This window comes from Varroa destructor, unplaced genomic scaffold (assembly GCF_002443255.2).
Source record: "Varroa destructor unplaced genomic scaffold, Vdes_3.0 BEIS01000002.1, whole genome shotgun sequence".
Classification (NCBI taxonomy): Eukaryota; Metazoa; Arthropoda; class Arachnida; order Mesostigmata; family Varroidae; genus Varroa; species Varroa destructor.
The window spans coordinates 9,443,383-9,471,349 of record NW_019211455.1 but is presented as its reverse complement, the minus strand read 5'-3'; the positions used below and the strand labels follow the sequence as shown (position 1 = coordinate 9,471,349).

At 39.5% G+C, this 27,967-nt stretch overlaps 3 protein-coding genes across 3 annotated transcripts in view; 2 read left to right on the top strand and 1 right to left on the bottom strand.

Moving 5' to 3' along the window:
• Nucleotides 1-18: 18 nt before the first annotated feature.
• Nucleotides 19-2,249, top strand: Polr2E (DNA-directed RNA polymerases I, II, and III subunit Rpb5). The gene is made up of 3 exons (XM_022794886.2): nt 19-214; nt 960-1,390; nt 1,881-2,249. Exons 1-3 carry the CDS (start codon nt 158-160, stop codon nt 2,023-2,025), a joined length of 633 nt encoding a protein of 210 aa, XP_022650621.1. The 5' UTR covers nt 19-157; the 3' UTR covers nt 2,026-2,249.
• A 483-nt stretch (nt 2,250-2,732) lies between these two features.
• Nucleotides 2,733-5,760, top strand: LOC111245900 (mRNA turnover protein 4 homolog). Its single transcript, XM_022794883.2, has 4 exons — nt 2,733-3,083; nt 4,114-4,305; nt 4,515-4,885; nt 5,304-5,760. Exons 1-4 carry the CDS (start codon nt 3,000-3,002, stop codon nt 5,752-5,754), a joined length of 1,098 nt encoding a protein of 365 aa, XP_022650618.1. The 5' UTR covers nt 2,733-2,999; the 3' UTR covers nt 5,755-5,760.
• A 1,212-nt stretch (nt 5,761-6,972) lies between these two features.
• The window catches only part of egl (Egl_like_exo domain-containing protein), a 36,869-nt gene continuing 15,874 nt past the window's right edge, over nt 6,973-27,967 (bottom strand). Inside the window, exons 2-7 of the mRNA XM_022794881.2 lie at nt 18,714-18,853; nt 17,529-18,075; nt 14,810-15,408; nt 14,364-14,553; nt 13,102-14,047; nt 6,973-12,674 (exon numbers count right to left, since the gene is read on the bottom strand). Coding sequence (XP_022650616.1) covers nt 12,544-12,674; nt 13,102-14,047; nt 14,364-14,553; nt 14,810-15,408; nt 17,529-18,075; nt 18,714-18,853 — 2,553 coding nt within the window. The 3' untranslated portion in view covers nt 6,973-12,543. The remainder of the gene's footprint in view (nt 12,675-13,101; nt 14,048-14,363; nt 14,554-14,809; nt 15,409-17,528; nt 18,076-18,713; nt 18,854-27,967) is intronic.

The following is a 27,967-nucleotide window of genomic DNA, read 5'->3' as shown; positions in this document are numbered from 1 at the left end:
GCCCTCTATAAACAAAACATGTGGAATTGTGCGTTCGATTCGATTATACCGGGAAGTAGCACAACGCAATTTAAAAGCACAGCGTGACTGACGACCGCTCGAGGCGGACGATTTCACCTTGATTTGTGGAATCGAGAACCAATAGAGAAGCAACGTCATGGATGATGAAGCAGAAACCTACAAACTGTGGCGAATTCGGAAGACTATTATGCAGGTTTGTAAAAATATGTGCCCTCCTAAAGTCGGTTTGAAGACATTTGGCTTTTAGCTAGAACGATTAAAAGTCTAAGTGTCTGAATAAATGACATTCATTAGCAAATAATGTCGAGCTTTAGACAACGCTTCTGTGATTTACTCTTAGGCCTATTGCATGAAAATTATAATAAGCAAAACAAGGCGTACTTGATCATCGTATGACTAGAATGGGAAATAAATCGAATTCTATTTTTTCAAAATATACCGGCATCTAATAATAGCGAATAAATGTAATAAAGTATACATACATGTGGGAGGCTCCGATTAGGTTACATTATTATAGTCGACCTCTTTGGTCGGATTATTCAATATGGCGCACAGAACAACTAGTTTAGGAAATTACTTTTCTTACAGTTAGAGAAAAGGCTATGGTTGTTAAGCTTGAGAGCTTGCTCAGTCAGACAGTGATTACAAAGCGGTTCAGCTTTTGGGCCGTACGGCTGTGCTGCTCTCTACGATGAAACTAAATTTTTATGTATAGTTATATTTAAAGCTTTGGTTTCTCTAGATACTTCCAGGTAATCTTGTCTTAAGAAAAAGGCGTGAGGTATACTACGTTTGAACGCTGTCGTTATAGTGAGTGGCTGTATTAGCTCAATGTGTATACAATGCGCCTCTTTCAACTTAACGCATTAATCAGCGTCGAAACAGAGCGGAGCAAATTAATTTGATTACTAAACTTTAGTTTCATATATTTTTTGCAGCTTTGCCACGACAGAGGATACCTAGTGACACAGGAAGAATTGGATCAGGACCTCGAGGGTTTCAAGGATCAATTCGGAGATAAGCCGTCTGATAAGAGGCCAGCACGCAGCGATCTCGTTGTGCTTGTTTCGCATAATGATGATCCTACAGACCAGATGTTTGTCTTCTTTCCTGACGAGGCTAAAATCGGTATCAAGACGATTAAGACGTACTGTCAGCGTATGCAGGAAGAGAATATATCTCGCGCTATCATTGTGGTACAAGCAGGAATGACCCCGTCAGCAAAACAAGCTCTTGGAGACATGGCGCCAAAATATATTCTCGAGCACTTTTTAGAAAGTGAACTGCTCATTAATATTATTGAGCATGAGTTGGTGCCTGAGCATGTCGTTCTCACGCCCGAAGAGAAGGCGGAGCTTCTTGCGAGATAGTATGTCTCTAGTACACTTGTTTCAGTTGTTAAAGTTACGAATGTTTGGAATATTCAATGGTGGCATTTAATGATCAGTTGGCGCCATTGAGCTTTTTAGATTTATTCAATCAAAAACTTCTATATTTGTAGAAATTACAGCATCGTCATGCACATATTTTTATTCCCAGGTTTTAATTTAAAACTACTTAATCTTACCACTTACGCAAAATTTACCCGTCTTCCATTTAAGCCGCGCTGAAGTTATGCGTATTTCAAATGTATTACAATTTATCTTTTAGATTAGAGATAAATTGTTTAGATTTACAATATATAAATTAGAATGGCTCGTTTAATGAAAAATTACCCAAATACTTAATTGATTTGTAAGATGCTAGTAGTAATACAATTGTGTTTGTGGCACTGCTTTATTCAGATCGTCTGCAATTAGTGACACTACACAGTTGACTACTAATTTTGGGGTTTTGCATTTCTATGGAATCATTTCCAGCAAACTGAAGGAAAATCACCTTATGAGAATTCAGGCAGGAGATCCGGTCGCACGCTATTATGGGCTCAAAAGAGGTCAAGTAGTAAAGATCGTTCGAAATTCGGAAACCGCTGGTCGATACATCTCGTATCGACTTGTTGTATAAAGACTTACAACGTGAGGGAATTAGATTGAGAATAAGGATAGCTAGGTAACCCACAGAAAGCAATGGTGTGGACCTCAAGCACCTACTATCTATTCATCTCAATATAATAATATTTCCAAAAATTCTTTTAGTTAATTTCGACGTTTTAAAAATGTGATACTATTATATGCAGAATCATGCAGCACCGTCATAAATAAATAAAATTGTATTGTTATTTTTAAAAATATATATGAATTCACTTCAATGTTAAAATATTGAATTATTGAATTTCGCATTTGATGAAGGTCGAAAGTATAATTAAAAAAAAAAATTGAGTTGACCATTTTGTGACGCCGTATGGTTGTTTCATATAAATGTTTCGAGTATTGCATAAAGCTAGTTGCTTTAATTCAGCCATTTATAAAACGCGGTTTGGACCATTCAAATTTGAGTAGTTAAGTTTACTTATTATTACTTGGTGTCGAAACATGTTTTCAAGCTTTAGTGATGCTACTTACTGTATCAGCTAGCTCTCATTTAAGTTTTCACTTCAATTAACTCGTTCGCTAAATCTTCTAATAATGGCAATTACTGATACATATAGTAAGCTGTATTTGTTTGCTACTGTTTGAATATAATTGGCATACATTTGTCTGTGCTCTTTCCCAATAATACATTCGAATTAGGGCTCAAATGAGCCAATTAGGGTATATTGCGGGAATTGTTAAACTACGTAGGCAATAATGGACAATTGATTTTTGTCATTGGCTTTGTACTTTGGCGGCCGCATCAAAATACGCGCCAGCGCCGATAGCAGACGAACTGTAGAGTTGGAGTTCCTGATCGAACAGACAGTGAACACGTGTGTTTGTTTTGTTTTAGTGATCATTATACCTCGCACTCGATATCCGCGAAAAGTAGTATTTTGTGACGTGCTGGTATAAACTGTAAGTTGTGTTTTTTGCAGCTATAGTAGAGCACGAGAAGAGTTTAGAATGCCCGTGTCGAAGCGAAATCGCGTCATTTCGTTGACCCAGGCCAAAAAGAAAGGTCTCGAACATAAAGAGAAATTCATAAACGTAAGTTCGTCCAAATGATCACCGCAACGGAATGAGTTCGATTTAGACACTCATATTAAAGAGTACAAAAGTCAGTTAACATTTACAATAAATCACGATATGATTTTTATCATTTTCTCAGTTAAACTTAGTGGGATTCTTCGCCTAAGGCATGACTTATGCTTGTTCACGAGTAAGCATACGAATAAAAACCAAAGATATAAGCGGTACAGTTATAATGTGAACAGCTTAATAAACTGCAACACACGTTATCACATATCTATAACATTCGTATCTCGTAACGCTATATAAATACATTGACCGAAAATATATTGTAGAGGAAGCAGACCTACAATCCAAAACTTATTAGCTGGGCTGCCTACTGAAGATTTTACATAGCCTTTTGCAGACTAAAATTAAAATAATTTATTGTTTTATAATCTGCTTCTTTGACGCGTGCCAACATGTTTGATAAAGGCCACCTAGCTGGAGTAGTTTAGACAGGTCACTTTATTTCGCGCTAGAAATTATTGCAGGTAAATGGATGAAACCTAGGTGGCCTGTTGCTGAATCGTAGAATAACATTTGTCTATTTTTACTGTTGCAATTATGATGCTACCAGTATAGCAATATCCGAGTTGTTGTGGTCGGTCATCTCCGTTGCAGACAAAGGCACTTCCGGTTTTCTTTGGTCTTTTCTGGTGATGATATAGATATACTCTGTGAAAACTCCTCGCGTAACGAATTGAAATACTTGCGTAGCACGACACAAGCAACGCTGAAAGTTACGAGCAAAAGCTGAAAACTTAGCGCATATAGAAACAAATTTATCTACATATGCTGCAATCTGAGATTCATAATTACGATGAAAGTGAAAGAGAAGAAATTTCTGCTCAATCTCGTCATATAGGCCTTGCTTCATTAACAAGAAGAAGGTGTTAGTGGTTAATAGTATTTGCAACAAGAAGGAAAAACAGTAGATAAATTGTCAGTGAAATTCAATGACATTTGATTTATATATGCGTGTTGGTGCACAAATTATCTTTTATAGGAAGTTCGCGACCTCCTCAATCAGTATGAGTCCTTATATATATTCTCTGTTGAGAATATGCGGAATAATAAATTAAAGGATGTTCGTGAAGAGTGGAAGGGCACCTCTAAACTGATCATGGGAAAGAATAAGGTTTTACGAATCGCCCTCGGCCGCAATGCCGAAAACGAGATTGCTGTTAACATACACAAGGTAAAGCAAACGTCATAACTGTTTATTTAGGATAAATGTGCTTCTAATTGTGATTTTAGGAGCCAGGTTTGTTGACATATGATGTATTTACGAATCATGCAGTATCTATATCATGGAGACAAGTGTTATCAGTAAAACTTGGTAGTTGAGTTAAACATTTTTTCCCTACACACTTGACAGAATGTCCTTTTTTCTTTCGTATAATTTAGGTTTCGGAGCGCCTGATAGGCCAGTGTGGTTTATTACTGACGTCAGAGTGTGAGGATGAAGTAATTGAGTGGTTTGAATCTTATCGTGAACCACACTATGCTCGTGCGGGTTTTGTCGCCACTTCGACTGTTGTACTGAAAGAAGATGACTTAAGCGAGTTCGTTCATTCGATGGAACCGCAATTTCGGCGGCTTGGCCTTCCCACGAAGCTAGTAAACGGCAAGATTAAACTACTTAAAGATTTTACAGTATGCTCTGAGGGGGACACGCTTAGTCCAGAAATGGCCGACGTCCTTAAACATGTTGGCATCCAAATGGCTGAATTCCATGTGACTCTCGAATTTGTTTGGCGAAAAGATGGTACCTTCAAGTAAGTGGCAGTAATGCTAAAATCTGCAGTGAAGCGACTTAGGACTGCAAATGGTCATACCGACATTTTTATTCGTCCTGTTTTGTAGTTTATATTGGTCATATTTTTCAACTAGGTTCTCGATGTTGAAATCTCTATAATTACCAAATTGTACACGTAAACTTCAATCATGCGTTTCATATTACGTGGGAACAACACTCATACGGATAAGCAGGGGGACAATAAAAATGATTTAATTATTACGTTAAAGAAAGATTAAAGATTAAGATTTAATTATTACGTACGTATCGTGCTGTTTTCGAAACGCTACAATAGGCTGCTTTATCAGACAATCACATTAAATAATATGTTTTAACAAAATCATACGTTTAGGTTGCATTACCAGATATTTATTGTTTTTATCGCTGTCTTTTTTTAGAGTTCTCCATGAGAATGAGGAGCGTAGTTCAGCCGAGGTGAAGAAGTCCAAGGCTAAACATAACAAAGCAAAAAGATTTAAGAAATCCCATTTTGTTCCCAATAACAATAATGATGACGGCCAAGAAGATCATCATATGGAACAAGATTTCGACGGCGATTATGATGATGATGAGAGCAACAACAGCGACGAGGAAAATGGCTCAGAAGAGGGTGATGAAGTGGCAGAAGAAGAAATTTTCGTACAAAAGAAGAGCAAAGATCAACAGAAAGAAAACCGGTTAACTAAAAAGGCCAAGCGGACTATGGGTAGAAAAGTAAAGGAGGTTGTCGAAAAAAAAGAAGATGACAAGTCGATGGAAGAAGAAAAGCATGTCGCTTCACTTACCCCAAGAAGAAGCACTCGATGGCCGATGAAGGTCAAAAAAAATAAAAGCGAAACTTCCGTGTGAAATATACCTTACGTGCCTTGATTTATTCGGTATGACTTCGCAAACGCAGTAATACCAGTCACACGATATGGCGGGCCTGACAGAAGTAGTATTTTAAATAAATTCAGGCCCTGCACAAAGGTCTGTGCATTGCGTTAATTTATTGGGGAGAAGGGTGTGCTTTTTTATATAATTCAATAATTTTATTGCACCTGTATGATGTTTGCATTGAAGTTAAGGATAATGTTCTTTCGTATTGCCTAAATTGTAGTCAATTGCTGTCAACTTAATAGTTTTTTATGCAAAAGTTGCTTCTAAGATTTAACAAAACATGGGAAAACGCATGGGAATGATAAAAAGGCTGTATCTCAGATAAAACAGAGATAGCTTAAAAAATAATCATTGTGGTCTATTGCTTGATCAGATCAATGAGCTTCAAGCTTAAGTTATACATGATTGTTTAGATTAGATTTCTTTAGGTTCAGTAACATAAATTCGGTCAATAGCATGCTGTCTTTAAAACAAACGTCAAAGTAAAAACAAACGTTTTGTTATTAAATGACTCTGATACACGTAAAATTGATTTTTTTGTTGGAATCCCAGTTTGATGTCAATTTGGCTCTACAGCGTGATATTGTTTTGCTTAGGCAAAATGTGTGTCAATTAAAAAATGATTGCCTTTAGCAAAGGTAACTCAACCTGTTTTAGTTTTTTTTTGCTTAACTTTGCTCATCCGTGTTCTCATCGCTATGTATAAATCTGTCAGGAGCCATTAAAGATACGAGTACAATACAACCACCACTACTACTATGCCCTGATGCACCGCGTCTAATCAGATATTCTTGCAATAGAAAGAGAAATGAGTATTATGTTTGAAGAGCCTCAATCTCGGTACCCTACGTTGATCCTATGCTGGAATGGCGCGAAATGCATATTCTCCTCCAATAATCGTCAGTGCAATCGTTTGTCTGTAGCATAGCACGTTGTTTTAAAATTATGTCGATACGATACGTACTTCACAGGATTAACTAGATACAGCGACCGTATATACAAGCGAGCATTTGGAACAAATCAATCGGAAACGTTATTGAACAAACAATTTCTTTTGATCCTATGTTATAAATTGGCCTCACAATCGTATTGCAATTTCGCCCGTTAGACCATTCATCATAACGTGTCGTCATATTATAACTATCTGTGCTACCAACTAGTAACAGACTATTAATTGAATACTCAGTATTGAATTTACTGTATTTTATTGTTTTTTTTTTTATTTGAGTTTGTTGGTTGGTTGGTAGATGTTTGATTGACCGGTGTAGGCGGTCTCAGCTGTGTATGAATGGAGAATGATCGACACGTTCAATTAGATCAGATTGTCTCGGTTGTCTGCCATTCCGCCCCCGTGTCGCAACCACCCCTGGTACCCAAGGGTGTACATTTTTTTTTCAGTGGCCCATTTGCTATATCCCCATTTGTATGTATTCATAGATATGGATATTGCCACGAAACAATTTGCTCGTGACGGCTCCACCAACATCCTAAACCTAAGCAAGCCCAACCGAACTCATAAAAAAAAATACGCATTTGACCCGATTGCCATTATTACCGTTGTTTTCCGATAGTATTACCGAACAGTTCATAAAAAGCCGAGTTTATCTTCTAGATGCATGCCACAGATGCGGGTGTTCTCGCTGAGGTGTCAATGCCGGAACATGGCAGCACGCTTTCACAGAAACATATAAATTGTGCTTTCAAAATTTTTCTCTGAAAACATCATAGGTTTGTTGTAGACACTGCTACTGCTATACCACTCAATGTGTTGCATCCATGGTTAGTTTCTATACCTTGTTAGCTTGTTCTTCGCGCTTACAAAACTGTCCAGTAGCTGTCGGATGAGTTAAAACCGGAACAATGCGGAAAATCAGTATTTTCAATTGACGGATAGATCCCCCCGTTTTTGCTTTTTTGACATCATCTTAAAATATTACCCATCGTGTTTCATTATCTATTTTTTCGTCTTTCTCTTTATGGAAATTTGTATTTTTCTCTTGAAATTTTAGTCAGTGCTGTCGTGCTTTCGTGCATCTGGTGAGGGGCTAATGGGCGAGTGCAATGCCATGGCGGTCATTTGTGTGGTTTTCGTCTATAATCTCTATTATTCCATAGCAGCTTACGCTCGTTTTTTACCAATGTTTCGCTTCATTTATTCTTGTATCGTATTATTGCCGTTGTTCTTATTACCGCTGCGGCTGCTGCTGTCACTGTATAGTTGCTAATACTAATCTTCTTGTTGTTTTTGTTGTTGTCCTGATGCGGCTGACCTACTATTTAGTTGTTATTTTTTTTATAGCGCCGCCGTCAAAAACTGACTGTAAGTTTTATATTTGCCAACTGTGATGTTTTATGAAATCATTGTTATGTGTAGCTGTTGTTTCACCCATGGCTCGCTCTTTCCCGTGAACGATGCTACAGAGCGGATTCTGTTTTCATTTACGGCGGTCGACAACATTACAATAACATCAATTATTCAGCGCTATTAACGACTATGACAATAGCAGATATCGCAGTCATAAGGAACAGACTGTAGTTATACCTTATTTTTCGTTTTTTGTCTACGCTGACATAGATACGTTTAGAAGATTTCGTCAGCCACTCAGAACGAAGGCGAAGTATTTCGGGCGCCCAGAACATGGGATTGTCTATTTTATGTACGCACACATAAAACCCATGTGAGACAAAACAATGAAGCCGGTCCACCCATTTCCGAGCAACGCTTGAGCTCAGGGAACATTCCTTGGGAAGCAAGAAGACTTAGAATGGAAAAATGTCCTAAACCTACGCAGTTGAATTTACCTGCTCAAAACAAAAGCTCGGGTGGGAAACGACAGGCCGGGCGAAAAAATCAAACAGGGGCCGCGATCGATTGTCGAGGTCATACGTTGTAGTTAAAATAAAACATACACAACTTCCCTCTTGATTTTTTGTCTATAAGATAAAAAAAAAAAGGAAAACGTAAGCGAAATAGCTAAAATATGGTGAATGGATCATCGAGAGCCAAACATACAAATACTTTCATCATTTCTGAACGTCTACTTTTTTGCTTTATTGCTCTCTACCATATGTCATTTGGACTCATCACTGCTGGAGTTCGTCGGTGATTAACGGACGGGTGGCAAAGTTTACCCACTCTATTAAATCGATACAGCAGTATCAGTATCCATATAATAATATCCTCATATATAAACGTGTATTGACAGCGCACTCCTTTTTCAATTTCATATATATGTATATATATATATACTTAGATAGTAGGTCTCACTCGCGCATTTATTCTCTCATATTTACTTCGCTTTCTTTCGCATGCCCTTTCTTTCTTTTGCTATCAAAACTTCTGTTTATCTTTCAGTATATATATATATATACTGATACATATATATATACTCTTTCTTACGGCCTCCGTTGCGGAAGTTATCATATCACAATCGAGCTGGCTTCAAGCCGCTCATTCAGATTCTACTCTCGACGAGTAACTATTTATTGAAGAACGTATTAATAATAATCTTTTTTCCGTTTTTTTTTGTGTTTCTTCGGATGCATCATTTTGCTAACACCTGTCGGCGACGCATAAACATGTAGTGATTTTGCACAGCCGGGTGTTATTGTTGTTTTTCTTGTTGGCCAAATTCGCAGTTCGGACTCGTTTGGTTGCTGTCCTTGTTATTTCATTTCCCCTTTTATCATTACGAAAGTGTGCCTGCAGTTATGCAAATGATGGTGTCTACTTTTGCAGTTGACACTGACGCCATTATCGCTACTCTTGTACGGTTCAATAAAGAATATCAGCACATGGAATGAGCAGTCAGCCTGTTAAGTGTTCTACAAGGTGGTCAAGCAAAGCAATAATTGATGGTGTTCTTTCAATCAATCAATGTTTAAAAGTAACACTGTCATCTGTAATGATCTGAATTCGATGAGACGGGACTGTTGATATACACACCTGCGTCGATCTGAGGTGGTCGTCATGCGACCAGGGCAGATACTCAAAACAGGTGCTTTAGTAAATCTTCTATGCTGCAATTATACAGCAAGCTTATATGATAGGCGTTCTCGTAGCCAGTGTCTATAACGAGAATAGAATATAGGGTTAACCGCGACTAAGCTTGGGTTCGTCTTTAGGTTTTTGCCAGTCTCGGGACCTACTCATACGCAGTCACAAGCTGAAAGTCTAAGCCTTTCATTGATGCTCTCTCATTGATTCTCTAATGATATGCTCTATTACCGGGGAGGTAATAATGCTTTCATTAATGTGATTAACAGTAGCCACACATTGTCGCTATCAAAATAAAGCTATTGACAGTACGGGTGATGGAATATTAAAAGAGCCCTGGTCATCAGACTGGCGGCTTAATTAAGTATCTAGCGGCATATTCAATTATTTGCTCGTGTTCGAACGACCCAACAATAGATTCGGCCGTTCAGCACAGGCATGAGCCCCAAAAAAATCGTTGCCTTATCATGGTCTTCCAATAGGTTCTCTGCTATCTCTTACAATCATCTGTCGTATTCTTGATACTAACTTATTCATCACCTGTTAATTCTGCCAACGAGTAAAACAATGACAGTGTAAAAAAGAGTGACAACGCAATTCCATGTGAAACAGATATCGGTTGAATGCAGGTTGTCGAAATCGGGATCTCAGGAGTAATGAAACATGTTCATAGTGGTGGGCGGTTTCAATATAGGAAATCAGTCAGAAATCTGCCAGCCATTCATACGCCAGCAAAAAAAAAGATGTTTTTAACACTAAGATTATATATGGTGACATATGATGTAGCATAGGTAAAGTACACTAACAATCGACATTTCCAGTGAAAAATAAAGTTTTTTTTAGAAACAGTCCTTGCAAACCCCGTACCTGGCTATTTCTTTCTTCTAAGTAATCTACTGCCAATACAACAAAAAATATTAGCAGGAATATCCATCTGGCTTTAGAACAGGTAAGGAAGACACTGCAGAATTATAGTGACCACAACATCGTGAATCGGTTCCACCACTTCCGAATACAGTTGTAGTAATTATCTGTTCGGGTTTTTGCTTGTCAAATCCTGCAAACCCCATGTACCTATATCTGTCGACAGAACATCAGAAAAGCAAGCATTTGCTTATTCGGTGATCTCGGGAGATTCGGGTTTTGATTCGCCACTTTTTGAAGTTGTACCCAACATTGATTAGAGCGGAAACTCGTGATAAAGCGGCTTTGTCTTCAACTAATTTTCCGCTTTTCGTTGACTGCGCTTTTCATGGTTTTCGTCGATATCTATTTACCATTCTGTTGTAGTTCAACTTATTATTTGTAAGTCTCTGTTGATGCCAGATTCATCATCAGTAATCAGCACTGGCATTTCTCTCTCGGATAAAGAGCCATCCTCGCCGTTTTCTTCTTAACACCTACTCTTGTCATTGTTATTATGCTTATGATAGGCTTACGCATCATAGTGACACAGTCTTCAAACGCTCGATTAGGTTAATGCAATCGACAGCAATAGCGACTTCGTATCAAATTTTTCACTTCCCATTATATATCTGTCTTGTTTATTTGTTTGTCTGTGACAATCGTTATACGAAACGAAGATGTCAAATAAAATAAAGAAATAACGGTAATGTTCTCTGTCGTCATGTACAGTATTAAGGATAGCTTTCCTATATAATACAGAAATGAGCCGTAATTGTCCAAATATGTCTATATTGTTTGTATAAATATGTATATGTAGATATACGAAAAATATGTGTAATTTTTGCGATCAAGGCGCGTGCTTATTACGTATGTTTGTATTTGTGTGTTTACGTGTTCCTAATAATGTTCACGTATTGTTAAGCTATTGACATTACTCGATATTATGTATGTATTGTGAAATTCGTTATGGTGTCTGGTAAGGATTTAGCTTCGTTTGCCTGCACGTAACGCGTAACAGACATACGAGGTTCTTTTTTCGTGCCTTTTTTCTAAATGATAAATATATCTTGAACCGCCCTTTGTGCAAAACGGTATGGTCAGAACGAAAATTTGGATGCAAAGTTATTATCAAGTGATTACCTTATTGTCCTTACCATATGGAATAATCTCATCAACCTTATCGCTTCCTGGCTCTCGAGATACCAAGTGCAGCATGAACTATCATAGGTTATATTTCTTTGTCCCGTTTTATAGTTGCTCCAAACGTTACAACAACATAAATTGGGAAAATAAATGCAAAACGGATTGATGTAATCCGTATGTAACAAACGGGATCCTGGCTTGTTTGCTTGTTGCGGGTAGGGGTCAGGAATTGGAGTGTGCTCTAGCAAGTGAATCGTCGTATCCTTTTGTTCTAAACTACAAGGTTTTTATACTCCGTTGGCGGGCAAACTCCATTTCTACACCACACTTGTTGGGATATAAGTAGATTTGCGTCTTTCCTTCGTATCTAGTCAGACCTCAGCCTTGTTACTGTCGATACTTCAGATCATGAGAGAGTTACTGTTAATCTGGAGTAAGTTCTGATCCAGAGAGTCAGCAAATGTCTGTGGACTTCTTGCCCCCCGGGGGTGGGGGGTGAGGGGGGTGGGTGGCAGAATCTTCCAGAACTTTAGATAGCTCAGGTTAGCATCACACTTGCATGTGTGATGTGCATGTCTCCTTTGTACGTCCGCCGTGCGCTAACGCCAGACGCTCAGGATTTACTCCGCACGATGGCTATTGCCAGCGTTCCTCTTCCTTTTCTTTGTTTTGTGTGGGTACATCTATAAAATGTGTTCGTCCAATGTTTGCGTTCATGCGGCAAGCTGAATTGGGTTGGCCTTTGTGCTGTTGGCATTTGGAGCGTTGGGTTTTCGTTCGGGCTCCGGCGGTGTGCCCGGTCGCTCTCCCTCCTCGAAGTACACCCTTGTGATTACAACATCACCTAAAAAATGAGAACGCAAGGAACAGCGGTATAGATTGGTAATATATATGATCTTTTAAACGGAACAACTGCAGGGATCGCCCACGATGGTGAAACTCAGTTGCGTTGAGAGCACTACTTTTCACGAATTGTCAATTCCTCTCCTATATTTCACGGTAAATCAATGTGGATCTTTTATCTCCAGTTTGTATTTTTTATTATTGATGAATTCGTTTGTCAGCATAAGTCATGCTGCTATTTGGTAGCGACCTTTATGAATGACTTATTAGAATTCAAGCGCAGTGCCCATAAATTACATACACAAATATATAACTTAATCTATCATCTACACATACGATTCTACCAAGACGCTGCATTTTACCCCAACCAACCTGTTGAGTAACCATATGTCTACTTACGCTTGACCACAGTTGCCAATGCTACTCACCCGTAGATAATGTCTGTGTTTCCTCGTCTACCATGGCGCTGATCGCCGATGCTGAAATCGTCTTCTCTAATGGAACGTTGCCATTCACTAATTTTGGGCTGCAACCGTTGCTGCCACTGCCTGTCTTGCTAGTGCCATTACCATTATTGTTACTTAGGTGATTGCTAAGGCCATTGGCATCATTGATATTGTTGGGTTGACTGAATGCGGTGGTGCTGGTGTTGTCAACAGGGGCTGTACCCGGGGACAGCGAGCTGTCCGGGGCTGTCATTGATGTTCCTGTAGTTGCCGTTTCTGTTGTTATTGTTGCACTGAACGAACCTCGAGATGCAGTTCTTTCTCTGCCAGCGGAGCGAACTATGCTGTTGGGGCCGGTGATAGATCCGCTACCTGCTCCACTATTATGTAAATGGCACTGACAGCAGCAACCTGACGACGAGTTGCTGAGATTGCTCACGTTTGATCCGATTGAGTCGAGGTTGTTATTATTGTTAAGGTTATTATGATGATTGCTGTTGTTGTTGATGCTGATGTTGTTGGCCAAGCTGTTCAGGCTGAAATTACTGCTGACTGGTTCGGCGGCCGCTTGTGAGGTGGCCGTTAACGACGAGGGCTCATCGCTTACGTAGCTCCAGTAATCGCCGGAACGCGGTTGTGAAGCCGTGTCACTCTCTTCTGATTCTTCTTCGCCGTAATCACCGTCCTCGCACTCTTCGTCTTCCTCATCTCCATCTTCTTTGCCGTGACTGCGCAATCGTTCAAGTTTCTTAGCGACTTTTGGCGAGCCTTCAATTTTCGCAATCTCCTCGTCTGTGAGCTCGATATAGCGCAAGAGACGGATCTCGCGGTTGGACAAGACGATAGGTTTGACCGAGTTGCCACTGAGGCGTGCCCGGAGATCGGATACCTCATGGTCAACTTTGCGCTGCTTTTTCTTAAGTTTCACCTATGGAATAAATTAGATAAGGAAACACTTAGGGATAGCTGATTCGCGTTGCCAGTGCCCGATTTCATCATTGTATAATACGGAGGGCTACGAAAAAACAAAAGCCATGCACGGTAGTCGCCATACGTGCAGGTGGATATACATTATTTTTCTATTGTGCGGCGGTTTTCACAGAAGATTTTCAGTTCGCAGAGAGAAAGCCTATATATAGTGGTGCGAACTTGGATACGTTCATGTTAACAAATGCGATAGCAAACTCTGTAGCATGGATCTACGAATCTTTTAGCAGGTGTAGTTGTGTATTATGTGTATTTACCTCGTCCGGTTGAATATAGGAATGAATTTGTTCTTGGCAGAGGTCTTGCATTAGACTTTTACTTTCTTCGCGAATTGCTGCCTTCAAATTATCGAGCACCGACGGTGCACTCAGGCAAATGACATCGAAAGCGGCATGGAAGATCATGTCGTCCGTCAGGGGACGACGAGACCAGAACTTTTGGTCTCGCCTGAAATTGACATAATAACAAAGTATGTAATGAGTTGTCTTAATTGGCGCGGTCAACCCGAAATGATCTAGGTTTTTATAATTTCTAAGTACTTATATTTTAATGGTCTTGGTTCGATATTGAATCATGCCGAAATGACACCAACAGATATTATGTGTTTTTGCCACAATGTTGTCAAGTATTATTACGCCTGTATATCATAGCATGGTATACGGTTATTATAAAGATTATTGTAAATAGGTGATTAATTGGTTACCTGTACAGAGCTTTCATTTGATCTCTGCGCGGGTTGAGCGGTCCGCCATACATGTCACAAAGGGTTGCAAGTGAAATATTTTTAACCTTGTACACGGGCTTGGCATGGTCCTGTTGTTGAAGCACGGCATGTGCTGCTTGCGTGTCAAACACGTTTCGCAATGTTATGCCAAATTGGTGATAGAGGGCAGCGCTGTCGTTGCGGCAATCATGCATGACCTTAAGAACTCGCTCAGACTCAAGCAACTCGCGCAATTTGCCGTCTTGTAATAGTGCAGGATTCGAAAGCAAATCGAATAGATAAACTTGCCGATCGGGCGTGGCCACTTGCAGCAGAGTCATGGGACCTTTCGGGCCAAGATTGACGCCTTCGGCGTCAACGGCCACAGACTCGTACTGCTTGTTGAGCAAATTGTGAACAAGTGTCGCACACTCCTTGGGCTTGGCGATGATTCGAACATTTCGCAACATCTCCTGAAGACATTTCTGCTGTTCCAGTGTCTGTTGGGGATTTTGTACAATGGCAGGGGGTGTGTGGGAATAGCTTCCAGCTGCTCCACCGCGCTCCCGATATTCCATTGCCGAGTTTTCAGCGACAACCTAATAAAAGTAAAATCAAACAAAAACAAGTGAAAATAGCGGTTAAATAAAAAAAAAATCATGTTAGCGAAAAAAAAATGAGTGCTAAAACTAGAATAAAAGCTTCCTCAGTCTTGCTCATGCAAGATTAGTTGCGGGGCATCAGGTCGCTGTTTTTGGCATTCTAAAATTAATAATGAATGTATCCAGTATGTAAGATGACCAGGCAGTATCTCTTTAGATTAATACTAAAGCCGCGTGCTGCCCGGACCTTGTTCACCTGTCGTGCATAATATTTTTATTGATAGATGTACATTTTTTTACTATGGCATATTTGAATTCGTTCAAGCAGCGTAATTTTAGTTACTCGCCCGTGTTATATTTCAGTAATTTTATAACGGTATAATGATTCTTATCGTACGTTTCAATGCCTTTTTACGTATTTTTGTTTCCGGTAAGAAACATTATTCTCAGACGTCTACTTGTCTAGTGGATAGAGCAGATTATGTGCCGAGATAATAGAGCCTAAGAAAGATAGCCTGACTGTAGGGTAAACACCGCGTAACTCCATTCGTTATACGCACCACGACAATTGAAGCAATACTACGAAAATTTCGTCATCAAACCTGATAATCGCTACGATGCAATAATATTGAAATAAATCGATTAATGGTCGATAGTAACAGCACCAAAAGGTTGCCCGCTCAAAGCGAGTCCACATCGCGTATTGCTATGGAAGGGCCTATAGTGAAAACATAGCGCGCTCGAACCATATTGTCCAACTGCATTGACCCAGTGATAACTAGGTACCTACGCTATTACAGCGGGAAGAGAGAAGGGAGAAGGAAGACATGGTAAGGTCAACGATCGATGTCGGCTCTTTCCGAGAGCGGCCTTGGCCTTTCGGTGAGAGACCTCGAAGCGGCCAACCCAGTTGCTAGCTCTCTCATTAATGGTTTTCGTAACATCAAGCGGATTTAGAGAACCGCTGACGATTAGACCATTGGAGGAATTGCAATAGGAACTTTTAGAACATGAGAATGAAAGGTGGCCCATGGTCATTCGAGTCGACATAAGACGAGATAACCGAAAAGCATTTGAAAACAAAATGGATACAATGCCCGTTATCATATAATATGCTGTAGTAAATACGTTTGATATATTGTAATTTGGATCAAGGTCGATACTGTCATGTTGCAGATTATTTTGCAGTTAAAAGTAAAAAAACTAAGGGAAAGTCGAATCATTTGTAAGATTCATAACTGACCTTGTGTATCTAAAATAGATAGTGCTAAGACTTGAGGGATGAATATTAAATAAATTGTGTGAAGAATAAAATTACCATATGTGACAGCACAGTGCGTAATATAACTTGTAGTATTACAAATGATATAAAAGAAAATGGTAAAAACGTATAGGGTTATTTTTACAATATGGGTTAATCAAGCGTTTCAAGCAAGTCTCGATGGTCTGTGTACAATCATCAACAGATGATAACAGTCAAGCAGTACGATCTGCTACCCATAAAAGCTGGTTTAAAAGAAAAAAAGCAATTAGTAGATTTCCATCCTCTAACTCAAGATGATGATTTATTACAGAGAAAATCAAATAGAAAACTTAACCTAGATTTTATCAGTAAATTACTCAAAGCTGGCTAGAGAATATTCCGATGATCGTTTTGATCACAAGAAAGTGTTGCTGAACTATGTGACTAAAACTTTGTCTCATGAACTACTAAATGAAGTTAGCAATATAAATAAAGCCAAAGAGTCCTACCTAAACAAAGTAGAAAGCAGTACTGATGCTAGCCAGAGAGACCAACGGATCGATTAGAAGCACTTGATCATTGAACGTCTCTGTCATAATTCCTTGAAATTGCGTCTTGTTCGTTTAAAGTATTTGCTGCATGAATTGCAAGTTCAGAAAGAGTTTGAGCGTTTCGTAGGATTTCAAAATCGATTTACTAGTGTCCGTTACTCTTGTATCATAAAACGAGCGTACGCTGTCGCTAACTCAAAATAAATAGCATAAGCAGGATTACTTGTTTAGTATATAATTCTAAATAGTGCCGAGTCCTTTGGATTACTTATAAAAGCTGCAACTCCACACTCCGGTAACGAACCAGGCCTACACTGTCCTACCTTAAGAATTTGATTCTTAATCCGCTGCTGAATACTCTGCGGCTGGGCGGGCGACGGTTGTGGCGGCGGTTTTGGCGCGGGGGGATCGGGTTGAATGCGGGTTTGCGCTGCCTGACGTAATCGTTCAGCCGAGATCGTGACTATGTTGCTCTGCACATGAAATATGTGTGAGTTCATCTTGAGGAAGGCGCAGAGGTCACCAGAACACTTAATCATCTTCGAGTAGACGTCGCGTGAAAAACGTGACGTCAAGTGCAGGAAGAGATTGTCGACAGAGACGGAGCTACGTGATTTAACGTGTTGTTCGAATATTGAGCAGAGCTGTTCGCGCAGGTGCGAATCAAGCGCTGGAGGTTCCTCCTCGACGAGACTCGTATCCTCCTCGAGGTGAATAAGCGACGCGCCTCCCTCGACGTTCTCCAACACTGAGCGGAGCACTACGTGGTCATCTTTGAGCACAAAAATGTCCGGGTGTTTCGCAAGAAAATCCCGGAATTCTTTGCCATGCTGACCGGAAATGTGTCGCACTTCAGGTGACGCTTGAGATCTAGAATCCATGAAAGATGAGGTTAGCAAAACTGTTCTACTTTGTTCTACTATTCCCTTTAAATCCAGCCATATTCATAGCCTTCATATTTAATAACGGTAATAACGAGACACGATAAGTTAATTACAATCCGCTTTGAGCAGATACCATTTCGGCTAGATCTATTTGCATTTTGTCTGTCATGAATAATTTATGGCGGCCCATGACAATATACGCTGAGTCCCTTATTGTGAGGGTTGATATAATTTCGCCTACCTACGGGCACCTAATCTCTACCAAAAGCGTTATGCTTATCAATCGACAATAAACGCCGAAATCATCAGGAACCACAACCACGAGCACAGAATCACGCCCGAAAATGGGTCAATAGATATTCTGTAAACAATAACATATTTCCAACATGGACAATTTGTGCTGCGTAAGAAAAGTATTCCTTGATACCTACTGTGCTCATACGTAGCAGCAGTATTGTTTTATTATAATAAATGAAATTAGAAATTGCAGTTACATTGTTGGTGATTGAAGCCATTTTTGGTCTATGCCCCGACTATTCAATCGAAACAGTTTGATTTCTGCCATATTTGTTTGGGCACGTTGTTTAGCTGTGTCATAATTAGTCTAAGGCTGTTTTTGCGCACCTGTGTCCGAGAAGGGATTTTATGGGTACTTCTGCATTGCCATACTGTTCCAGCTTGGTTCGGAAATAGTCGACCGCTTCCTGTTCGTAGTCTCTTCTCTTAACGTTTGCACTATTACTGTTAAAGTTTGTTACTGATACCTGCAAGCCCAAAAAACGGAACTTGATGTGATTCACGATCTATGAAAACATACACAAATAAATAATAATTTAATTTGTTCGCCTGCGTCATTATTTTTAGCCTTTGCTTTTAGATTCATTCAGATATTTCTCTACCCTAACGAGGTAGCGCATCCCAAATTGCCTGTTGTCTGTGTTTAATCACATCTATCCATATAAGAGTAATCAAATTCTAGATTGGTGAAGCTTCATTTCTCCAACTGGATCTTACCGACAACCCCCCATATGAATTTACTTCGTATGAGACGAGTTGAATACATACCAATGGGGCAAAAATAGAATCAACATGGAAACTGTTTTGTGCTGTGTAAAAGTCAAGTTATAACAATGATAGACCATAAATATCGATTATTTTTGGCGTTGGTGATCCCAAAAACCTTATCGTAGCAAACTACAGGTGAGCTAAAAACTGATGATTAGCTATATACCTTAAATAATAATGGTTACAGGTTTCATTTGTGAGAGTAGGGCTGTTTTTGATATACGCCAAAAATAAAAATGGCAAGGTCGCCCGAATAATTGATATCTAAGTAGATTCGTGAATGCTTGGTATTCAGACTATCGCAGGGAACCAAATGTTTATGTTCATGTTGCAAATAAGCAATAAGAAAATACTTCGTGCTACGATCAATTGTCTTTACTTTGTGAAATTTAATTCAATTTGGCCTAATAAAAATCCAAATGAAACGATGCACAGAGGAACCCCATACAGAGAGTATTATATTCAGAATTTATAAGAAATTTAAGTATATATTTAAGTGCAGTGAGCAGGACAATACTAAGCAGGTTTGTAACATTGAGCGCATCACAAGCATATTTCATAACGAAACTGGAAAACTAAGAAAAGATAAATATTTAGCTGCGATTCTTGGAAGATCTACTACAACGAATAGAAGTCGATGTCGCAAAAAATAAACATGACTTCCAAATCAGCATATCCGACTCTACGGTAATTTGTTGACCATCTATTATAAATGGCCCATTCCGTTAGCATCGGATTCCTTTTACTAATACGAGATCTTGTTTCATTTTGAAATTTTCTGTCTCGAATCCTTTCCGCAATCATGTCATTATCAGATCTCATTATAACACTTGTCTCCGACCACCCTCGTTCAGACTACCGCCATTAGTGTCCCTTTGTATAGAACTACGATTTTTATGAGGCGATGAAAAAGACGGTTGCATTGACAACACAAACACAAGCAGTTCGTTCGTATAATAATGGAACACCTGCAACGCAAGCATCAAAATGATTTGTCTCCGGAGGAAAAGCTTCTGCACAGGACGGCGCGTTCCTTCGAAAGCATCGAAGACAATACCTAATGCTGCCAGGGACTATCATGGAACATGATAATATCATGCTTGATATGGCATACAAAGCCCTTGTTTTCTGCCGTGCCATATTTGCCGAGGGGGCGGAATAAGAAGGATTCGCCATCGCTCCGAAAAAACTGTGCCAATATAATGAGTAGCTTGCTCAATTCAGGCAAGGTAACCGACTACATCCAAATGGCTGGTTGAACAGCCACAGCTACATGAAATAATTTTCTCGCCCCGTACCGGCAATATGCGCGTGTCCACTGTAGAAGGCTGTGTCGTCAATAATCTTGACAGCGAGATGGTGTTTGTTTTCTGAACTAATTCTTACATAGGACGGCCGTGGCAGCTGCAGACACAAATCAGGCCAAGTTACTATTTGCCGTGTATACTGTTTGGCTCAACGCTGACATCTATCCCCTCCTGTCAAATGGCGATCGGTGATTCACCAGCAGATCTTTACGGAGAAAGAGTAAAGTAAATATGGGAGATGTTCGGGGCGAATTAAAGGATTCTGAAACATCTCGATCGTCCAACAGTCTATCGACAAGGTACCTAGCATATATACAAATAGAAGCGAAAGAAATGACAAGTAAACCGCGGATCAATATGGTACTCGCCAGCTTCTAGGTGACGTAATCAGCTGCACGATCAATGTAGTAAGAAGGGTATTCACGGTTATCGTCAGATACCAGGAGCAGATGGATCAGCGGTGGACCTGGTAGGCATTGCAATAATTCTCCGTTTTCTCTACCCTAGTACAAGGCAAGCGGCGAAGTTCTAGCGAAAGTGTTATGTAGACTTCGGCCTCAGCACGATTGCCTAGAAGTATTTATATTTTCCCAGTAGTGGAACCAGCGGTGCTTCAAAATGAAAAGACTACAGAAGAGGCCAACTGCGCAGCTGTAGGCTGTAAGGAAGCACCCGATGGGAAATGGACGATTTCCTGCCCCGTTGGATGTAAATAATAATCAACCATTCGCAAAATGAAACGTAGCAGTTAAATGTATGTTGTCATGAGGACAAGAAGCATTTTCATTGTAAGCGAAGATAGAGCCTTGTTTGGTAGCACAAAGGTTGGGTATCTCGTTAACGGTAAACGATAAAATCATGATTGCAGGGAGTACGTTTATGTCGTTGAATGTAACCGTTAATATATTTATTTTTCATTAAATTCAAAAAGGTCAGGCTCTCCTGAAATTTGATTATATTAAGACAGTATTAGAAAGAATAATTGGGGAATGCGCATATTGTTTATCAAAAGGAGAGCGCTATAAAAAAATTTGGTCGAAAAATAGCGTTTGTACTGCCTGAATTGCGTACGCTATGAATCTGGGAAAGAAACTAATACAGAATTCGGTTAAAACTACTGAAATTCTTCATGGAAGCTACTTGACGATACATCTGAGGTCTTTTGTATTTGCTTTATTTCTATATACCACTACTGAAAATAGTTAAAAAATTTAAAAGCTACAAGCATTCGCCTTGAGGGTTGTAGATATCTGCTCTTCTGCCGTCGGCGTTTCGAGGTTAAGGTAACGCATGCATTATACATTCTCATTGTATATTGTAGTTATGCACAATGTGCACCACCGTATGGGCACAACGAGCTTCGTTAGTTTTGCGGCTACAGGAGCCCCCACCTGAATAACTGTCACTTATAATTTATTGTGTATGTAGATTTCTGCTGAGTTTATGACATCCCGAATAAATTCAGTAACGCAAGACCCTATATATCTTGAGCATATATCTACTTCAATAGATAAACCGCTCGATAAACTCTTCGTACCAAAGTGTCCTGTCGTTATGGTAGCTCTTTGGTCAAAGGGATGGGTAAATCTCTGCCTTACTAATTATAGTTGCAGTTATATATTAACTAACTCAATGACGTTAACATATATCCTTAAACACGTCCTCTCTGACGATCGTCTGCCAAGAGATGACCGAAACTGAATCAAAAGATGACCCATCAGGAATTTCTTTTCTTCTTCTGTTTAAAACGCACTTCTAGAAACCCACTGTTGCCAACGGTCTCCGTTTCTACCAAATACCAAATGAGTTCGTGTTCATCACAGTCGTTTGCCCAAATGTCTTATGAAAAAAAGAATAAATATGCTCAACGTAGAGAAAATTTGCTATTGTTTTATGAAAAGTTGTTAAATAAAATCGAAATGTGTTTATTTTTGCCCGACTCTAAAAGGCTAATCTCAATAATAGCTCCCTTAAGTTTATTCTCAGCATTGTTGAGCACCATTGAAGTTTCTTTTTATAATAAAAAGGCGAGATTTTGATTCGGCAATGCAGGTGAGGTCCGTACACTAGAACAAAATACGTATTGACCGAAGTCGTTCTTGTAAAACTAGTTTTTTGACCTATTGTCAGGGAAAACAGATGACGTTAGCAAAGACCTTCACTGCAGTGATTATAGGTCGCTAAACACGAAGTTGTTTTTCAGTCCTAATTTGTGCCTGTCGTTTTATGTATGTATAAGTGTATCAGTATTCTTTTTAGAGACTATTTAATGCATACGTATTAGGGGATAATATTATTTAAGCTGCACTGACATCTATAAGTCTAACGAAGTCGCGAAACATTTGTTGACAGTCTATGAATATTTGGATTAAAACAAATGAAACTTTATCATAAGTTTCATATCGTCGAAAATATTTTTCTAAATATCGCTAATGATCCCAGTTCCAGTGGTAGCTACCACAGATATCGCATATCGTAATATGACAGCATTGACTGTTGGAGCTGAAATGATTACGCGTTTCGCGAAAAAAAAAGCTTTATATAAAAATAGTTAAACTAATAATTTTAGCGCATAATTTTATAAAGGTAAATTGTAAAAAAAAAGTAAAAAGAATTTAAAAATATAACCAATTTTCTTATACTTAAAAGAGGCAAAATTGATGTTCACAAGTTTTTCTAACTCATCTATTATTGCTCGAATTACTTAAGAATAATCTACACTAGATATTTCTAATACAAATCTTACTGAGAGTCTATCCTTTCCTATTTGACATACTTTGTACAAATGAGTTTCTACATTAGCCCATCAAAACCTTCTCAGAAAATTCTAAATATGAAGTCCACTTGTAATATACTTTATTCGGCACTGTTCGTAGACTCACTTTCAATTTTCAGCCAAAGTCTGTCAATTTTTTTTTATAATATTTAGACAAGTACTTTCTACTATAACTAAACTACATTAACCCGAAGCATCACTCTCCCTTCAGCACAAAGTTTCTTTAACTTAGAGAAACGTTTAAGCAGTTCTCGTATTTCTAGCGGGACAAAAGCCAAGCCTCGAAAGTACGATAGGTACCGCTGATTGCGATCGTTTCCGCGCTCCGTTTTTGCGCTCGTTCATCTTTTCCCGATAAAATTGCTGATCCAGCGAAGCTGTTCGTTACGTATTCGTCTCGCTCTTTCTGTGTACCGTTTACCCTGTCAGACCGCATCGGTCACTCGAACAGCCGTCATCGCTGTGCGTTCAGCGCCATGAACTCACACAAAATAGGTGTTTGCCGACAATCACTCGAGTACCATTCAAAATAGAGAAATATTAGTCAACAGCTAATAAACAGACACAGTCGAGTAAGCGTTTCTGGATCTCGCTCTTTCGTGATATAGTTATTGCGCTCTGTAGCATAGACAAAGCATAGGGGCAACTCGGAACCAATCGGCAACCAGATTCGACGACATCTGATTCGTTTGCTAGAAGCTGATAGGACAAATACATAGCAAGAATCCACAACATACGTAGAAGTAATTAAGAAGATCGTAAGCGGGAAAAACGATCTGATGTAGAGGAAGGAAGTTGTGTTACCTAATAAAATATTGCGTTTTAACCAGAGGTGCAATGGTTAGTGCGATGTATGTGCAGTGTGTGCACAAAGAAATACAGAACAAGTTTACTTTGCCTGTCACCTTGCAAGTAGGCCCTTTATCTTTTATATGCTTACATACGCACGAAAATGGAAACATATAATACATTACAATTAATAGGACGCTATAATAGGCTCCACGTCAGAAGGCTCGATGTAGTATACCATAGAGTAGAAGACCCAAATATACCAATGACATTCCTCTACAAGTAATTACTCCAGCATAAGTATTCTTACGGCATTCGTTAATTATTACGCGAAGCACCTGCAAATTAAAAACTAATATATCACCACGCCTTATTATTATTAGTATGGAGTGATACCGTTCATAAAGCTTTGTTTGTAACTGATGACCTCTAGCAATTAAACAAAGTATCGCCTATACGCACATACACATATGCTTAAAATTCGTTTTTCTACTACACTACACTAATAGCAGCCCTAGTGGGCGTGGTAAAACCTTTTTTTTTGTTTTCCTTCATTTGAGCGAATTAATCGATCAAATAGCGGACGCCTGACGTGTTTACACGATGAGCGACCACGGCTCATTGCTACCGTCCATAGGAGAAAAGCCGTCGAAACATGGCACCGCGAGATGATCTTATGTGGTATCTCATCGTTTATTCATTTATTTCTCCAAAATCGGTATGCGACGACATCAAACAGCAGTTATTTGATGTAGACCCTGCCGTTGATGGATAACGGTGCGCGAATGGCCGTACATTGTTCGTTATCGCCCTGACACATTGATGACATGTGGCGCATCAGCTGCAAATGCGCGGTGGGTTATGGGTTTGCCTGCTAAACTTGAGGGATGCGTGGTCATCCGGACTCGAATCCGCACGTAGACAAAATTAATTTCGTGTTGGAAGCTGACTGTCTGATCGTGTTGAAGCTAACAAGAGCGTTACCGGACGTAAAACCCAGAACATTTAATTTCGTCCATAGAGAAAAATTTGCTTTAGAGAAAACCAGAACGTGTGCTTAGTATTCAGGTAATTTCTAGGTATATTATATTAAATCGTCATATGCAACAATGTTCAACAAACGATTAGTTTCTCTAGTGCGTCACTAGCAAACTCAAGACATGGACATACGAAAACAATACACCATAAAAAAAAATTCGTTTTCACTTAACCAAAATGTAGATAGAATATTGTTTGCGTAAACTATATTCTATCTACCTTTTGGCATTGATTATAATTGCTAAGCACGGTGAACTCGACTATGCATAGATCTTTATTATGCTGCAAGGTCGAAGTTGGTAAAGATGAGGTCACAGCCTCTTTCACTGATCTACGATTACTTGACTTTTGAATTTTCGCTCCCGATTTCCGTGTGCTCCCAATTGCATAAAAGATCGCATCCCAAAAAAAGAAACTACCCAAGCTTTGCATGTCCGTTTTCAGCCTGTTCTGTCCAGCATCACCACAACTCGCTTTCGTTGTCCATTGTATCGTCCGACATGGCCGTTTGACCTCGTCTTTTCCGCAAGTAACAGCTACTTTTGTTTAGACAGGATTCTGGCAGGGTTACGAGGAGCACCTGCCGAGCAGAACTCATTTAGTCGCAATAGCTCCGACCATAGGTCAGGGGTGATCAAAGGTGAGACAACCGATCATGCCCCACAGGTGCCCCTAATGGTTTGCTGCTGTCGCCTCTGCGCCAAGGGACTTTAGAAATCGGCTATCATACATGCACGCGGCGAGCGAGCGATCCTAACTGGTCTCTATGGCAGTCCATGAATCCGGCAGAGTGCACGATAATTACAAGGGTACAGACTTTCTATCTCACCTGTAATCCGCTGTACCTGTGCACGTATCTATCGCGCTGTACGTGTCAGTTACTGTGTCAAACCTCTTTCGGTAACCTCTAGCTAAATCCATGTAACTTGTTACGGCCGTTGTTATTATTCTAGCTTTTAGAGACTCGTGACGTGGGATGTCAACGGCAGTAGCGGTAGCGACAACAGCGGGCATCGCATTAGCGGACATGAGTATCAAGTACTTTGCGCACATATACGCACAAACTGTCCCATAAATGTAAGCACGTTGATTCACTGTTTAAATTGTTTTGTTCTTTCAGAGCGTAATTAACTGGAAGTCATAAGTGGACCAGTGCAAACTTTTAACTTCGAATGCTATTGATGCTATGAAAACGTAATAGAAATACAAAGACAATATAACAAAATCTACCCGCGCGGCTCACAAATAATCAAATAAAAGCTATTTAAGATAATATTTTAAAATTAAATTCATTGAAATAATCAAACTTGTAAGTCCACATGTTGCGTAAAAGCACTATGAAGTTTTATCAAAGGTATTGTGGTGCAGTATTTTCAGAAAAGGGTGAACTGGACCATTATTTTTACTGTACTAATTAAATTTATTGTAAAACTGTATTTGAGAGAACTTCAATAAAAGTGGCGAATTTTATTTTCAACAGGACCTGTACGCTGTCATGATGATGTAAGATCATATCTTGACAAAACGACCTTAACGATAAATTGGACGATGAGGTTTTATCCTACCTGTTTGCCAGACCTAGAAATATTTTTCTTGTGGGACATTAGATAATTTAAAAGCTGCAATTCAGCAAGAACGCACCATAACACCAAACGAAATATCTGTTGAAGTCTGTGAGCCAGTAATAATCCACTGTTATCATCAGTATACGGAACGGTAATTGTCTGCAGTGGAGGAAAAGACTTCATACGTTATGTAGGTTCTGCTGCAATTTAAATAATAATTAGGTGTACCAAAAAAAAAACCTCAGTTTTTTTCGTTGGCACATGAAATGTGTATATCTATATATACATAAGATATATATAAAGGGCGAGCTATAGTTGGAGACAATCAGTCTTCATTTCATTTTTAATGAAATAAACAATTGCACTGAAGGACATACTTAACCATGAAGTGCATATTGTAAGGGTGAAATCCTAATACCGTTTCAATATTCCTGTAATAGCATGTTAGATGTGCCTAAAAAGCAATAGGTACAAGATTGTAACGTATTAAAGTACGAATTACTGTGGCATCCTGCTCTCTGCTTATAACATAGTAATAACGGACTCTTCATATTATGTTAAACGACTACCTTATATAGTTGTAAAATAAAGTCTCTTCGACTATCAACAGATGCTTAACTCTCTCGGTTTCTACGTCGATGCATACCAGTAATATCAGCGGATAAAATCGCATTGTCCTGGTAGTGCCTTTTCACTGCTATTGGAGACAACGCGAAGGCACCAAATTCGAGTAGCCAATAGATTAATCAAATCGAGAATCAATCAACAAGGTCAAGGAAGGGAGCAGCCTAATCGCCGAACCTACAATTTTTTCACTACTCGAGGCCTGAGCAATGGACCACGGCCTCAGGAGAGAGCAGCAGGTTCACGCTCGTCACATTTTCGCGATCTCTTATAGACTATTACAACGTTCAGCTTAATTATAGAATCCGTTGTCGGCAGCAGGTAAGCGCGCGATGAGTTCAAAATTTGTCAAATCAAGCAGTTTTTATAGAAAGCACCAGTCCATGCGTTGTTATACGCGTGACCGATGAAAAGTTGTACGTAAAAACCTACACGTGTTCACTTAGGATAAATGTTTCGCATGAAAGTTGCCAGACGGCTGTTCGAGCTCAAGGTACTGCGTTTTTGAACGACATCGTGGACTACCGGACAGTAACTCACCGCCTGACCTCACCACGGCTTTACGAAGCTTTACGAATAAACGAAAGTATAAATGAAGCCGAACATCGCCAGCTGAACATCGCCAGATTTAACTGGCACGCGTAGCAGGCCAAGCTTGTACCTGCTGCGGTTTGAAGGATTGCTCCCGTCGATCGAAACTAAGGTTCGTAGCGC